We start from the raw sequence: 17,090 nt of genomic DNA, 5'->3' as shown, positions 1-17,090 counted from the left end.
ATCCTAAATCTAAATTATTGGTGATACTGTCGGCATTTTTCTTTTTTGAGAGAGAAAATATAGTTCCTTATATAAAATGTATAATAGCTCTTTGATTATATTTTCTACAGGCTAAAGTTCACTTTGTGTTTACAAACTTGAACATTTGTGTCACTGTTGTTTTCTTATTTCAGTTTAGGTGGGGCAAATATCCACACATTCCTAGTTAAATTCTCTTTGACGTTAAGACTTCGTGTGTAACTTTCATGGAAAATATTCCCATCTTGTGTCACTTCGGGAGATTAATGATACCATTTTTGTTTGTTTGTTTGTTACATCTTGATTCTATCACTTGTAGACATTGTTTTTAACTTTTAAATCTAAATTTTAACTTATTGGGAAATTTCAAATAAGTGAAATAATCTAGTTCCCCAACTAACCATTCAAAAGTTTTTTGTCCTTGACAAGGTGCAAATACTGAGTGTAATTAAGGATTCTAAGAACACTGTGTTAATCCTGATTCAATTTGACAGCACTTAAAAGTAATAATCACAGGGCTTCCCTGGTGGCGCAGTGGTTGGGAGTCCACGTGCCTATGCAGGGGACAGGGGTTCGTGCCCCGGTCCGGGAGGATCCCGCACGCCGCGGAGCGGCTGGGCCCGTGAGCCATGGCCGCTGAGCCTGCGCGTCCGGAGCCTGTGCTCCGCAACGGGAGAGGCCACAGCAGTGAGAGGCCCGCGTACCGCAAAAAAAAAAAAAAAAGTAATAATCACAAACTTCAGTGATTTACCATAAACATTCTATAGATTTACAGTATTTTTCTCTTCTAAATAGGCAAATGCAAACAAACAAAATAATACCTACTGCCTCCTTTTACTGGCTATCTCTTGCCTGTTAGGCGAAGTAGTGGTAATAGCAGCAGCAGCTACCATTAATTGAGTACTTTCTTTACACCAGGCATCGTGCTAAGCCAGTGTTTCTCAGACTCGCAACCGTGAAATATCCTTGTGGGAATGAGGCTTAAAAATTACTGATGCCTGGGCTCCACCTCCTCAAATTCTGATGTAATTGATCCAGGATGAGGCCTGGACATTGGCATTTTTAACTGCTTCCCAGTAGATTCCAATGTGCAGCTGAGATTGAGAACAACTATGTTAAGCGTGTGTCTTCCATTAGCTGTTCAACGTTCACAGCAATACTGTGAGGTTGGTATTATTGCCCTAGTTTTATAAAAGATAAAATTTAAACAGGCGGGGGCTTCCCTTGTGGCACAGTGGTTGAGAGTCCGCCTGCTGATGCAGGGGACACGGGTTCGTGCCCCAGTCCGGGAAGATCCCACATGCCGCGGAGGCTACGCGTCCGGAGCCTGTGCTCTGCAACGGGAGAGGCCACAACAGTGAGAGGCCCGCATACCGCAAAAAAAAAAAAAAAATTTAAACAGGCGGATTAGTTCTTCCCCTTCCCAGTCCATTCAACTAATAAGATACAGGGCTGGGACTTGAACCCAGGTCTGAGTGACTCCACTGCCCATGCTCTTAACCTCTGCATTATGCAGTCTCTCCTCTCCTCAGTGCTCACCGAGCGGAGGTCTGTGGGGCGACTGTACTATGGGCATCAGGAAACTTTAGTGGTTGGTTTAAGACCTAGAACAGCAGGTTTCAACCTCTGCAACATCTGGAAGACAATGCTGTTTGTGCTGTGGATGGCTAGGTCTCATCATAGTTGGTATATGAAATAGCATTAGTTATTTCATTGTAAAGATTTTAGATATTTTAAATCCTGTAATTGTAAAGATAGAAATATTTTGATAATACTACGCCTTAAAGAGTTATGTTAGACTCAAGTGAATATGTACCATCTGCCTTGTTCATTAATATTTACCTCATGGTTATCCTGAGTCAGTCATTCAGCTGTTTCTCTTTTTGTTTTTTCAGTTGTTTTACAATGTTGTGTTAGTTTTTTTTTTTTAACATCTTTATTAGAGTATAATTGCTTTACAATGGTGTGTTAGTTTCTGCTTTATAACGAAGTAAATCAGCCATAGATATACATATATCCCCACATCTCCTCCCTCTTGTGTCTCCCTCCCACCCTCCCTATCCCACCCCTCCAGGTGGACACAAAGCACCGAGCTGATCTCCTTGTGCTATGTGGCTGCTTCCCACTAGCTATCTGTTTTACGTTTGGTAGTGTATATATGTCCAGGCCACTCTCTCACTTCATCCCAGCTTACCCCTCCCCCTCCCTGTGTCCTTGAGTCCATTCTCTATGTCTGTGTCTTTACTCCTGTCTTGCCCTTAGGTTCTTCATAACCTTTTTTTTGTTGTTTTTTTTTTAGATTCCATATATATGTGTTAGGGTACGGTATTTGTTTTTCTCTTTCTGAATTACTTCACTCTGTATGACAGTCTCTGGGTCCATCCACCTCACTACAAATAACTCAATTTCGTTTCCTTTTATGGCTGAGTAATAGTCAGTTGTATATATGGGCCACATCTTCTTTATCCATTCATCTGTTGATAGACACTTAGGCTGCTTCCATGTCCTGGCTATTGTAGGTAGAGCTGCAGTGAACATTGTGGTACATGACTCTTTTTGGATTATAGTTTTCTCAGGGTATTTGCCCAGTAGTGGGATTGCTGGGTCGTATGGTAGTTCTATTTGCAGTTTTTTAAGGAACCTCCATACTGTTCTCCATAGTGGCTGTATCAATTTACATTCCCACCAACAGTGCAAGAGTGTTCCCTTTTCTCCACATCCTCTCCAGCATTTATTGTTTGTAGATTTTTTGATGATGGCCATTCTGACTGGTGTGAGGTGATACCTCATTGTAGTTTTGATTTGCATTTCTCTAATGATTAGTGATGTTGAGCATCCTTTCATGTGTTTGTTGGCAATCTATATCTTCTTTGGAGAAATGTCTATTTAGATCTTCTGCCCATTTTTGGATTGGGTTATTTGATTTTTTGATATTGAGCTGTGTGAGCTGCTTGTAAATTTTGGAGATTAATCCTTTGTCAGTTGCTTCATTTGCAAATATTTTCTCCCATTCTGGGGGTTGTCTTTTCATCTTGATTATGGTTTCCTTTGCTGTGCAAAAGTTTTTAAGTTTCATTAGGTCCCATTTGTTTACTTTTGTTTTTAGTTTCCATTTTTCTAGGAGGTGGGTCAAAAAGGATCTTGCTGTGATTTATGTCATATAGTGTTGTGCCTGTGTTTTCCTCTATAAGGTTTATAGTTTCTGGCCTTACATTTAGGTCTTTAATCCATTTTGAGTTTATTTTTGTGTATGGTGTTAGGGAGTGTTCTAATTTCATTCTTTTACATGTAGCTGTCCAGTTTTCCCAGAACCACTTATTGAAGAGGCTGTCCTTTCTCCACTGTACATTCCTGCCTCCTTTATCAAAGATAAGATGACCATATGTGCGTGGGTTTATCTCTGGGCTTTCCATCCTGGTCCATTGACCTATATTTCTGTTTTTGTGCCAGTACCATACTGTCTTGATTACTGTAGCTTTGTAGTATAGTCTGAAGTCCAGGAGCCTGATTCCTCCAGCTCTGTTTTTCTTTCTCAAGATTGCTTTGGCTATTTGGGGTCCTTTGTGTTTCCATGCAAATTGTGCAATTTTTTGTGCTAGTTCTGTGAAAAATGCCATTGGTAGTTTGATAGGGATTGCATTGAATCTGTAGATTGCTTTGGGTAGTATCGTCATTTTCACAATGTTGATTCTTCCAATCCAAGAACATGGTATATCTCTCCATGTGTTGGTATCATCTTTAATTTCTTTCATCAATGTCTTATAGTTTTCTGCGTACAGGTCTTTTGTCTCCTTAGATAGGTTTATTCCTAGGTATTTTATTCTTTTTGTTGCAGTGGTAAATGGGAGTGTTTCCTTAATTTCTCTTTCAGATTTTTCATCATCAGTGTATAGGAATGCAAGATTTCTATGCATTAATTTTGTATCCTGCTACTTTATCAATAAGCTGTTTCTTTTCATTTCCTTCCTTCTTCCCCTTTCTAGCTCCTCCTCCTCCTCCTCCCTATTCACATCTAGGAACCATGACTACTGTCCTCCAGTACAGAAACCCACAGTTTTTGCCAAGTATAACAGCACTAGCCAACTTAAAATTTCGAAAGGTGCATTTAACAAAATTGCTAGACTCAATTGCCAGTAATAATACATATGACTAAAATATTAACTGACTGATGCTACCTCTAATAACTTCAGTGTTCAAAACTGATTAATTTGTTTGCTGACCTTCCCCTATCCCATTAGATTGATCCATGACCGAGAGCTTAGCCTCTTTGATGGCTCTAGGCTGCTGAGAGAAGACCGGTATATGCGTTTAAAGGAGGAGCTACAAATGTCTGATGAGCAGCTACAGAAGAGGTAATTTGGGGTATACTACTCTTATTCTTATTGTCAAGTGTACCTTTTTAAAAATTATTCTTCTAAACCTAGGGTGAATCCAAGATATCTTTGAGCAGCTTAATAATTTGGTGTCCTAGACAAGATCATGTTTTGGCACTTTTTAATGCTTGAGTTTGCTATCCTAGATGTACTCTGTACTTTCAGCCTTATTTTTACATAAGGGGTTAAACATTTTATAAGAGCATTAGTTTTAAGAAGATAATTCCTCTTCTGCTGTCCGGAGCAATTCAATTTTGGCCCCAAACTTTGTATCACTTCAGAAAAAGCAAAAAGGGAGCCTCACAGTTAATTGGGCCTACCATCCTGGGAAGTGATCAGTGACTTCTGGGGTTTGTCACCTGTTGCAAGATTACCCTTTGTGCCTTATTTTAACATTCCTTCCAGAGCTGTAACAACCAAATTCAATGTATGAGATTGGATTGGATCCTGGATCAGGAGATGAAATGAAAACAGCTATAAAAGACATTTTAGGACAATTGAGAAAGTGTAGATGATATTGAATTAATATTAATTTTCTTAGGTACCATAATGGTACTGTGTTTATGAGGGGGTTGACCTAAAACAAATAGACTTCGAATTGTTTCTCCGACAAAAATGCGTTTATTCAAGATTAACAAAGAACTGCAGTTTAGGATCGCTAACCATGGCAAGCCACGTGCAAGTCCTTATGCAACAAGAAGAGGAGGAAGGACTCTTCTAAAAGGGAAAACGGAAGTCGGGAGAGCTATAGTGAACAAAGAATCCATTGGAGGAATTGAGAGTTCAAAGTGTAGTGGCTTTACATTGGCTGAGTCCTGCCAGTCTCTCATTGGCTGAGCTCTTGCCAGGCAAGAAAAGTAAGTTTTTCTTCTTCCTGTTGGGCTCTGCTATTGTCACAGGGCGTGGGAGCTCCCACTTCTGGCCTTCGACTACTTAATTGAGGTTTCTGTCTATTGATTTTTTTGCAAGGAGAATATTTCTATTCCTAGGAGCCATATGCTGAAATATTTAAGGGATAAAATGAAAAGATTTCTACAACTTACTTCCAAACGTTTCAGGGAAAAAAAAGACATGATGAATGGTTACAAATACACACACCACAAAGAGCAAGGGAGAGTGAGAACACAAAGTTCCCAAATCCCATTAGACTGAATGGGATTGATTAAAATCTTAACAATTGGTGAAATCTAGGTGAAGGATATATGGGTGTTCATATTCTATTCTTTCAAATTTTCTATGGGTTTTAAAAATTTCAAATTAAGAAGTTAAAAAGAAAGTATTTCTTTGAGCTGCACACTATACTTTCCTTTAGAGGAGGTTTAGCAATTATAAGTAATTTTCTGTCTCATTATATTTCCATGGATATTTTCGTGTAATTAGAGATTGTTACTTTGGGGAATTCCTATTTACTTAATTGAATCTTGTTTGATTGTAGCTCCCCCTTCCCCCAAAGGGCTTGCTACCATATTTAAAACAATAAAATCCTACAAATAATAATTACATATATTTCTTATTGTGATTATGTTTTAAGGAGAATTTTTAAAACTTGGAATTTTTTTTCTAGAGTGGAAATATTAAATCTTACTATCTCTGTATAAGTTATTTAAAAATTCACTTGATTACACAGCTATTTATGCTTCTGAGGTGCCTATCATCAGATTCCTCTACCCCAGTAAGTGGTTTGGTTGAGTGTTTAGGGAAGCAAATAATAAGGATACCTCTCATTTCATACCTTGGCATTATAACATTCAGCTACTGTACATTATTTACATCACGCATCAGGGAACAGTTGTATTTTCAAGGAGATGAATCAAAGTAATTGGGAAGTAACTATCAGCAAGACTGCCCCTTGGTTTCCCTTAGGACTTAGGGAGCAGTGTCTTCTAGCCAAATGTCCAGGAAATGACAACCGTTTTCTATGAAAAGAACCCAAGTTCTCCCGAATGGTCATAAGCAGTTTTACAAATGAAAACACTTTCAGGAACAAAGTGGCCCTTAGCTTCACGTTCAGGATTTGGCTCAGACTGGTTAGTAGTCCTTCCTTCTCGAAGCGTCCTGTCTTCATCGCTACTGATTTTCTTCACTCCCATGAATAGAAACCCAGCTCAGTTCTGTCTCAGAAGTCACTCTAAATAGGTGGAGACAGATCAGAGCGCTGCTTAGTTTCCTTCGCTTATTTTTACATTTTTATTTGAGTTTTTGTTTTTTTAAATAATTGTTAAATATGCCAGAAATTTGATCCAGATAGTTTTCAAGGCTTTTAATGAAAGATGCCAGTTCTCTGTTATCTGTCCTGAGACACTTTCCTGTTTCCTATTCCTCAGAGGCTACCACTTTCAACTCTGAGCTGTTTCTTTTGATATTTACCTCCATATCACTAAACAATATACTTTCATTGACATTTTTTGATTTATTTTTCAGTGTCAGGCATTGTCCATTGATTTCCTACTATGGAAAATTACAGTTTAGCTCTCTTTCACCATCCCTCTGCCCACTACACATACATACTTCCTATCTTCCATTCTTCCTAAATATTAGGTAATCATTTTGTTTAGAACTTCATTCAGTGTTTGCATTATTATCATGGCACAAGGACTGTACACAGCTGAACCATTCAATAAACTACCGTTGTTTTTCTTTTCTTATATGCGTTTTGTTTTTCCTAAAGTTAGTAATTGCCTGCATATGAAGAGAGGTAGATATAGAAATAAACAATTAAAATGCAACTTTTAAATGTTACAGTAGAGATCTCTACATAATGCTGTGTGAACACAAATGAGGAAGTGACCCTCTTTTCTTTTCTTTTTTTCTTGTTACCTCACAGAGATTTATTAGTGAAGGCAAGGTGCTTTAAAAAGTTGGCAAATATAAACAGGTAGTTTATTTGCACCGAAAAAAACAAGCTTTTCAAATTGGCTTGAATTTTCATTTTTTTATTTCTTTTTACAGCTTTATTGGAGTATAATTGCTTTACAATTGTCTGTTAGTTTCTGCTTTATAACAAATTGAATCAGTTATACATATGTTCCCATATCTCTTCCCTCCCTCCCACCCTCCCTATCCCACCCCTCTAGGTGGTCACAAAGCACCTAGCTGATCTCCCTGTGCTATGCGGCTGCTTCCCACTAGCTATCTATTTTACGTTTGGTAGTGTATATATGTCCATGCCACTCTCTCACTTTGTCACAGCTTACCCTTCCCCCTCCCCATATCCTCAAGTCCATTCTCTACTAGGTCTGTGTCTTTATTCCTCTCTTACCCCTAGGTTCTTCATGACATATTTTTTTTCCCTTAAATTCCATATATAGGTGTTAGCATACAGTATTTGTCTTTCTCTTTCTGACCTACTGCACTCTGTATGACAGACTCTAGGTCCATCCATCTCATTACAAATAGCTCAATTTCATTTCTTTTTATGGCTGATTCTCCATCTATTTGTATCATCTTTAATTTCTTTCATCAGTGTCTTATAATTTTCTGCATACAGGTCTTTTGTTTCCTTAGGTAGGTTTATTCCTAGCCATTTTATTCTTTTTGTTTGCAGTGGTAAATGGGAATGTTTCCTTAAATTGTCTTTCATATTTTTCATCATTAGTGTATAGGAAAGCAAGAGATTTCTGTGCATTTATTTTCAGCCGCTCCGCAGCACGTGGGGTCCTCCCAGACCGGGGCACGAACCCACATCCCCTGCATCAGCAGGGAGACTCTCAACCACTGTGCCACCACGGAAGCCCTCTGGAGGGTTTTTTATCATAAATGGGTGTTGAACTTTGTCGAATGCTTTCTCTGAAATTATTGAGATGACCATATGGTTTTTCTCCTTCAATTTGCTAATGTGGTGTATCACGTTGATTGATTTGCGTATATTGAAGCATCCTTGCATTCCTGGAATAAACCCCACTTGTTCATGGTGTATGCTTCTTTTAATGTGCTGTTGGATTCTGTTTGCTAGTATTTTGTTGAGGATTTTTGCATCTATGTTCATCAGTGATATTGGCCTCTAGGTTTCTTTCTTTGTGACATCCTTGTCTGGTTTTGGTATTAGGGTGATGGTGGCCTCGTAGAATGAGTTTGGGAGTGTTCGTCCCTCTGCTATATTTCGGAAGAGTTTGAGAAGGATAGGTGTTAGCTCTTCTCTAAATGTTTGATAGAATTCACCTGTGAAGCCATCTGGTCCTGGGCTTTTGTTTGTTGGAAGATTTTTAGTCACAGGTTCAATTTCAGTGTTTGTGATTGGTCTGTTCATATTTTCTATTTCTTCCTGTTTCAGTCTTGGCAGGTTGTGCTTTTCTAAGAATATGTCCATTTTTTCCAGGTTGTCCATTTTTTTGGCATAGAGCTGCTTGTAGTAATCTCTCATGATCTTTTGTATTTCTGCAGTGTTAGTTGTTACTTCTCCTTTTTCATTTCTCATTCTATTGATATGAGTCTTCTCCCTTTTTTCTTGATGATTCTGGCTAATGCTTTATCAATTTTGTTTATCTTCTCAAAGAACCAGCTTTTAGTTTTATTGATCTTTGCTATTGTTTCCTTCATTTCTTTTTCATTTATTTCTGATCTGATCTTTATGGTTTCTTTCCTTCTGCTAACTTTAGGGTTTTTTTGTTCTTCTTTCTCTAATTGCTTTAGGTGCAAGATTAGGTTGTTTATTTGAGATGTTTCCCGTTTCTTAAGGTAGGACTGTATTGCTATAAACTTTCCTCTTAGAACTGCTTTTGCTGCATCCCATAGGTTTTGGGTCATCATGTTTTCATAGTCATTTGTTTCTAGGTATTTTTTGATTTCCTCTTTCATTTCTTCATTGATCCCTTGGTTATTTATTAGTGTATTGTTTAGCCTCCATGTGTTTGTATTTTTTTACAGAGTTTTTTTGTGTAATTGATATCTAGTCTCGTAGCATTGTGGTCAGAAAGATACTTGATACAATTTAAATTTTTAAAAATTTACCAAGGCTTGATTTGTGACCCGAGATATGGTGTATCTTGGAGAATGTTCCATGAGCACTTGAGAAGAAAGTGTATTCTGTTGTTTTTGGATGGAATGTCCTATAAAAATGAATTAAGTCCATCTTGTTTAATGTGTCTTTTAAACCCTGTGTTTCCTTATTTATTTTTATTTTGGATGATCTGTCCATTGGTTAAAGTGGGGTGTTAAAGTCCCCTACTATGAATGTGTTACTGTTGATTTTCTGGATGCTGGTGTTGAGATGGAGATCTCTGGGAGATTTTTGCTGTTTGATATTATGTGGAGCTGGAAGGTCTCTTGTGGACCAGTGTCCTGAAGTTGGCTCTCCACCTCAGAGGCACAGCACTGACTCCTGGCTGCAGCACCAGAGCCTTTCATCCACATGGCTCAGAATAAAAGGAAGTAAAAGTAGAAAGAAAGAAAGAAAGAGGGTAAAATAAAATAAGGTAAACTAAAATAAAGTTATTAAAATAAAAAAATAATTATTAAGAAAAAAAATTTTTTAAAGTAAAAAAACCACAAGAATGGTTGGATAGAACCCTATGACAAATGGTGAAAGCAAAGCTGTACAGACAGAATCTCACACAGAAGCATACGCATGCACATTCACAAAAAGAGGAAAAGGGGAAAAAATAATAAATCTTGCTCTCAAAGTCCACCTCCTTAATTTGGGATGATTCGTTGTCTAGTCAGGTATTCCACAGATGCAGAGTACAAGTTGATTGTGGAGATTTAATCCGCTGCTCCTGAGGCTGCTGGGAGGGATTTCCCTTTCTCCTCTTTGTTCGCACAGCTCCCGGGGTTCAGCTTTGGATTTGGCCCTGCCTCTGCGTGTAGGTCGCCTGAGGGCATCTGTTCTTCGCTCAGACAGGACGGAGTTAAAGGAGCCGCTGATTCCGGGGCTCTGGCTCACTCAGGCCGGGGGGAGGGAGGGGCACGGAGTGCGGGGCGGGCCTGCGGCGGCAGAGGCCGGTGTGACGTTGCACCAGCCTGAGGTGCCGTGCGTTCTCCCGGGGAAGTTGTCCCTGGATCCCGGGGCCCTGGCAGTGGCGGGCTGCACAGGCTCCCAGGTGGGGAGGTGTGAACAGTGACCTATGCTCGCACACAGGCTTCTTGGTGGCTGCAGCAGCAGTATTAGCATCTCATGCCCGTCTCTGGTGTCCACGTTGATAGCCGTGGCTTGCGCCCGTCTCTGGAGCTTGTTTATTAGGTGCTCTGAATCCCGTCTTCTCACACACCCTGAAACAGTGGTCTCTTGCCTCTTAGGCAGTTCCAGACTTTTTCACAGACTCCCTCCCAGCTAGCTGTGGTGCACTAGCCCCCTTCAGGCTGTGTTTACACAGCCAACCCCAGTCCTTTCCCTGGGATCTGACTTCCGAAGCCTGAGCCTCAGCTCCCAGCCCCTTCCCGCCCCGGCAGGTGAGCAGAGAAACCTCTTGGGCTGGTGAGTGCTGGTCGGCACCGATCCTCTGTGCAGGGATCTCTCCGCTTTGTCCTCTTCACCCCTGTTGCTGCGCTGTCCTCCGTGGCGCCAAAGCTTCCCCGCTGCCACCCCTCCATCTCCGCCAGTGAAGGGGCTTCCTGGTGTGTGGAAATCTTTCCTCCTTCACAGCTCCCTCCCAGAAGTGCAGGTCCCTTCCCTATGCTCTTGTCTCTCTTTTTTTTTTTTTCTTTTGCCCTACCCAGGTACGTGGGGGAGTTTCTTGCCTTTTGGGAGGTCTGAGGTCTTCTGCCAGCCTTTAGTAGGTGTTCTGTAGGAGTTGTTCCACATGTAGATGTATTTCTGATGTAATTGTGGGGAGGAAGATGATCTCCAAGTCTTACTCCTCTGCCATCTTGAAGGTCTCCCCCGCCACTCCCTTCTTGTCTGCAAAGTTTCTACAGAAAAATCACGTGATAACCATAGGGGGGTTCCCTTATATGTGACTCTTTTTCTCATGCTGAGTTTAGAATTCTGCCTTTAACTTTTGGCATTTTAATTATGATATGTCTGGATGTGAGTCTTTTGGGGTTCATCTTGTTTGGGACTCTCTGGGCTTCCTATACCTGGATGTCTGTTTCCTTCTTCAGGTTCAGGAATTTTTCCGCCATAATTTTATCAAATACATTTTTGACCCTTTTCTCTCTCTTCTTCTTCTGGGTCGCCTATAATATGAATATTAGTATACTTGATGTTGTCCAAGAGGTCCCTTAAACTATTCTTATTTAAATTTTTTTTAATTTTTGCTTCTCTGATTGGGTGATTTCCATTATTCTGTCTTTAAGGTCACTTATGCATTCTTCTGTTTCACATAGTCTGCCATTAATTCCTTCTAGTGTATTTTTCATTTCACCTCTTGCATGCTTCAGCTCTGATTGGTTCTCTTTTATATTTTCCAATTCCTTACTAAAATTATTACTGTGTTCATCTATTCTTTTGCTTAGTTCAGTTAACATTCTTATTGCTAATGCTTTGAGCTCCTTATATGGTAAATTTTAAATTTCTGGTTCATTAGTTGTTTTTTCAGGTTTTTTTCCTTAATCTTTCATTTGGTACAAATTCCCTTCTCATTTTACTTAACTTTCTCTGTCACTATGAAATTAGGTAAAACAGTTACCTATCCCATTCTTGAAGGGGTGCCCTTGTGTGGGAGCATCCCTATGCAGTTCCCAGTGGATTTGGTGGGAGAGGTGAATAGGAAGTGAGCGTGGGTCACATCTTTTCCTAGGGTGTGCTGGCAGCCATCACCTTTTTAAGTGATGGGGCTGGAGATGGAGGGGCTAGAGCCAGAGCCAGGTGTGGCCCAGGACTTCTCCTATTCTGTGTGGCTGTCAGCGCCCTACTGGAGTCAGGGTTGGTTCCCAACGTGCTGGAGCAGAAGCCCTGAGGGTTCCATTCCCTCTAAGTGTATTCCCTCTAAGTGTGCTCCCTCCCCCACTCCCAGCAACAGCATCTTTGCCCTAGAGAGGAGCAGCGCTGGAGCAAGAGGGGCCAGAGCATACCCTTGGCTCGGGCTGGGACGTGGGCTGGGGAGGTCCCAGCACACCAGTCAGATCTTTAGACTGCTCCTGATAAGGCACCTCCACGAACACCAGTAATGGCCACCCTCACCCCATTCAGATGTTGTGCTGGATCTGAGGCAGCTCCATCCCCCGCAGCTAAGCACTCTGCTCTGCAGAGGCAGCTTCTCCCTAGTGTGGAGCTGGAGCTAGAGGGGCTGGAGCGGGTGCCTAGTGCTGGCTGGGCTGGGCTCTGGGCTGGGCTCTGGAAGCCCACTAGAACCCCAGGCAGCTTCAATCTCCTTCCTCCACCTTGTTTCCGGGAGTAAGCAAGTGAGTTTGCCTTCTTCACAAGCAGGTCTAGGTTTCTTAGAGCCCTCCTGTAAGTCCCACTGGTTTGCAAGCCAGCTAGACAGACTTGTCTTCCCACAGTCAGACCCCAGGACTGAGGTGCCTAATATATGTTTCGAACTGCTCACTCCCCAGGGAGGATCTCTGAGCCTGTGTTATCCCCCTCCTCTTCTGTGTCCTTTCTCAGGGGCATAGGTCCCAATCTGATCGCTTCTCTTCCCTTCCTACCCAACTCTGTGTGGATCTTTCCCTTGGTGGTACAAGAGTCTTTCTGCCTGTCTCCAGTTTGTTTTCAGTGAGAATTTCGTGTCTCCTGCATTGGCAGGCAGACTCTCAACCACTGCGCCACCAGGGAAGCCCTGTAGATGTATTTTTGACGTGTTTGTGGGGGAGGTGAGCTCAGCTTCCTCCTACTCTGCCACCTTGATCGCCTCTTCCCAACCTTATTTTTTGTGTATCACTTTTTCATCCCAGACATTTCCTCTGTTGTCTAAATCTCGTCTTGGCACATTCAGGCACATCAGGTATTCTGTCAGTTTCATCTTCTGTCCATTTCATCTTTCTCCAAGGTATGTTCTCACTAGCCCTAATCTGGATTTGTTGCTCTCCATATGTGTAGCGTACATGTCATCCTAGATCTCTCTCCACTACCAGTCCCCCATTTCCTCTGGTCTTTCTTTCTGCAATCTTCATCAGTTAGATACTGAACCTCCTGGACTGACCTTCTTTTTTCTCTTACGTTCTGTCAATTTGTCAGGACTCTATTGACTTTTCAGAGGTGAGATGTCTAAAAATGGATTCTCCTCTCTGTCTGAAATCTCTCTCCCAGTTGAAAGCCTAATTGCTTTCCTTATCAGCACTCCCCCTTTTTTTAACCTGAGAAACACTATTTTCTTATGATGGTAAACAGTTTTTCTCTATTTTATTGTTATACACAGTCATATTACAGAATCTGCCTCATTCCGATGATGTGGATTGTTAGTAAATTTCTTTACCTTTTCCTGGTTAACCTTGCTTTAATTTTGTTGCCCATTTTTGTCTTTCTGAGAATAAATATGTGCTCTTTTAGGGTTGAAAAGGTTAGATTCTTCCTTCAAACCACTTGACTATATCTTTCAAGGCTGTGTTCATTGGGTAGAGAGCAGGCAGCTTGACTAAAAGGACATAGCATAGCATAAAAACTGGGAAATTTGTACCCCGTGAGAAAATTAATTTTTTTCATGAGTTGTTCTTATATGACCCATTACCTAGCTGAGTTGATCCTGTATTGTGTCCATATCTAATATGTCACTCTTGGCATCAGTATTTGAAGTATAAATTAGAAACTCGTAACCCAAGTCTTGTATCCTTTTATTCTGTACCTAAGCACAGAACTGAAGTTCAGCAAAGTGATTATTATTTGTCTTCGTCTTAAGTAAACTCAGTTATTAATGCTTTGTTTCTTTGTGGGGAATTTTGAGATAGAAAAAATATCAAAGGTAGAATGAAAGGAAATCAGAATTAAGCTTCTTTGCCTCTAGACCCAGTTTGATAAATTTAGATACCTTTTGGCTTTTAGATAGGAACAATTTTCATATTTGTGTTTGGCAGGAATCCTGTAGCTGCAAGTAAGAGCAACAAAAGAAAAACTTTAAATTCTTGCAAAAAGGAATTTGGGGGTATCTCACATGTTCACAGGAAGGGGAAGGATGCTCTTGGGCCTCAGGAAATAACTGGAACCTAGGACTTCAATGTTGTCCAGACTCTGTTTTGCTCTATACTTCACCTCGTTGTTTTGAGTGTCACAATACCTGATACATAGTAGGTCACTTAGTAAATGTTTTTGAAAAATGAATAAATCTTAACCTAGAATAAATTCTAGAAAACTCAAGGTAAAGTAATTCTATTAATCCAGTTTTAGATAACTTTCTGAGCTAGCAATGTTTCCTTGTATGAACCTACTAATTAGTAACACTTTGGTTTTTAATGACAAATCTGATAACATGGGGTCTCATAATTAACATCTACTAGCAGTGAGCTACCAAGCCTTTCAGCTTCATAGTATGAAGCCCAGTTTCTATACAATTATATTTGACTCCTTTGCTTACCTTCATTGGGGTCTAACCCTTCACCAAGATCATATACCTTGATCGTTTCCTTAGTATTCTTCGCAGGTAATGACATAGCTAATGTTCCCTTAGAAATAGCTTAAGAAGGGCTTCCCTGGTGGTGCAGTGGTTGAGAGTCCACCTGCCGATGCAGGGGATGCGGGTTCGTGCCTCGGTCCGGGAAGATCCCACATGCCACGGAGCAAGTAGGCCCGTGAGCCACAGCTACTGAGCCTGCGCGTCTGGAGCCTGCTCCACAACGGGAGAGGCCGCGATAGTGAGAGGCATGCGCACCGCGATGAAGAGTGGCCCCCGCTCGCCGCAACTAGAGAAAGCCCTCGCACAGAAACGAAGACCCAACACAGCCAAAAATAATAAATAAATAAATAAAATAAAAAAAAAAAAAGAAATAACTTAACAAATGTTAGAGACTTTCCTTCTTCTGTTGCAAGACTGACCCAACACAGCCAAAAATAATAAATAAATAAATAAAATTAAAAAAAAAATAGCTTAACAAATGTTAGAGACTTTCCTTCTTCTGTTGCAAGATGCCAGGAATACTGTGGACGTGGTCGTTAGAAATAACATGACGGCCACGCACACCAGACACCATGCCTGCATTTCTCACAGGAAATAAGGACCGAAATAGAACTACTTACTTTGATGAGAAAACTTCTTTGGGGAAAGGGGGAGAACAATACTATAGGCTGCTAAATGTGTCCCTTCCTGCTGTTGGTCAGAGCCTAGATGAGGCAGGTGAGAGTTTCTATGAATTGCTAATAGTTTATTTTACCAAAAATAAGGCCTCTGGTTATCTCAGGGAAGAAATAAAGATTAGGGGCCTAGTCTCAGTTGTAATTATATATGCTCTAACGTTTTTGCATTTTTATTGAATATTTTTATTGATTGTGATAAAACATTGAAAACAGTTTATAATCTCCCAGTTTTTATTCATCAGTTGTGAACAGTAAGTGGACATTGGGCGCAATCCTCAATCCGTTACATTCCCTGGACGCTTTTACTCTTACTCATGTTTGAAGATAGTTACGATTCAAGCATTCGAGGTGGGTACTCTCCTACCTCCCCCAGAAACCTCAGGATCTCTTTGCTAGAAAATTAGGCTGTATAAATTTTTAACAAAATTCAAGGTAGATCTAGGGTTTTATGCCCAAGTCTTTGTGTTTGATTTCAAAACAAAGCGCTGTATGCAAATTCTGATTTTGAAAAATAATGCTAAACATTTTACGGTCAAGGGAAAGTTCTAAGCTCTGTGCCTTTGAAGGATCTCATTACTTATTATTGTGTGTATCGCTTATGTCTTTTTTATACACGAATGTGTCACATATTTGATACAAGAACGAACCTTCTCTCAAAAATTCATTCAAGACCAGATTTAGACTAGCTGTTCTGCTTTTGAAGGGGAAACCATGGTTCTCAGTTCTTATCACTTATCTTTGTTTTGTCCTTGCCACCAAAGGTCTTCAAAAATTTTCTTGCAGTGCTGGTTATTAACAACAGCAATACATTTATCTATCTACCTATCCATCCATCTATCTATCTCTCATCTATCTTTCATCACACTAGACACTGTGTGGTATAAAGGTGTGTTAGGTGTGTCCATGCAGTTTGCTACATTGCAAAAAAGGAGAAATATGGACTGTGTACAGGACTGCATAACCTCCAGGTTCTGAGTTGGAACATTACTATTATAGTGTGGAAGGCCAGTTACAAAATCCGCTTCCAGTTCATGATTAATATCTTTATGAAAACCTTCTATATTATTATTTCAAATTCCTTAATAAACACATTTGACAAAAATGTAGCATATAATTTCCTTCAAAAGATAGAAATTTATTGAATTTTTTGTTTTATTAAAGCTCTGTTGAGGTATAATTGACATATTAAAAACTGCATATTTAAAGTATATGGTTTGATAATTTTTGGCTTTTTTATACACCCATGAAACCATCACCACAATCAATATAATGACTACATCTACGATCCCCAAAGTGTCCTTGGTCCCCTTTGTAATCCCTCTTTCTCTCCCCTTCTCACCCTCTTCTTCTACCCCTAGGAATCTGCTTCCTGTTATTCTATATAACTTGTATTTTCTAGAGATTTATATAAATGGAATCACACACATTACTCTTTTGGACCTGTCTTCTTTCACTCAACATAATTATTTTGAGATATTCCATGTTGTTTTGTATATCAGTTATTCATTCCTTTTTGTTTCAGAGAAGCATTGGAAAGTACTTTACTCTCTAAAAACATATGCCCCCAAACAAACATATTGACCGCAGTATTTTAATTTTTT

At 40.1% G+C, this 17,090-nt stretch overlaps 1 protein-coding gene across 1 annotated transcript in view; it reads left to right on the top strand.

The window, feature by feature from the left end:
- Window positions 1–17,090, top strand: part of VWA8 (von Willebrand factor A domain containing 8) — a 307,276-nt gene that overhangs the window by 63,674 nt on the left and 226,512 nt on the right. Inside the window, exon 12 of the mRNA XM_024754208.1 lies at window positions 4,257–4,370. Within this exon, the coding sequence (XP_024609976.1) occupies window positions 4,257–4,370 (114 nt within the window). The remainder of the gene's footprint in view (window positions 1–4,256; window positions 4,371–17,090) is intronic.

Source organism: Neophocaena asiaeorientalis, unplaced genomic scaffold (genome assembly GCF_003031525.2).
Source record: "Neophocaena asiaeorientalis asiaeorientalis breed wild unplaced genomic scaffold, Neophocaena_asiaeorientalis_V1.1 scaffold415, whole genome shotgun sequence".
NCBI classification, from domain to species: Eukaryota; Metazoa; Chordata; class Mammalia; order Artiodactyla; family Phocoenidae; genus Neophocaena; species Neophocaena asiaeorientalis.
The sequence above is the reverse complement of the archived record's forward strand: the minus strand, read 5'-3'. Positions and strand labels throughout refer to the sequence as shown.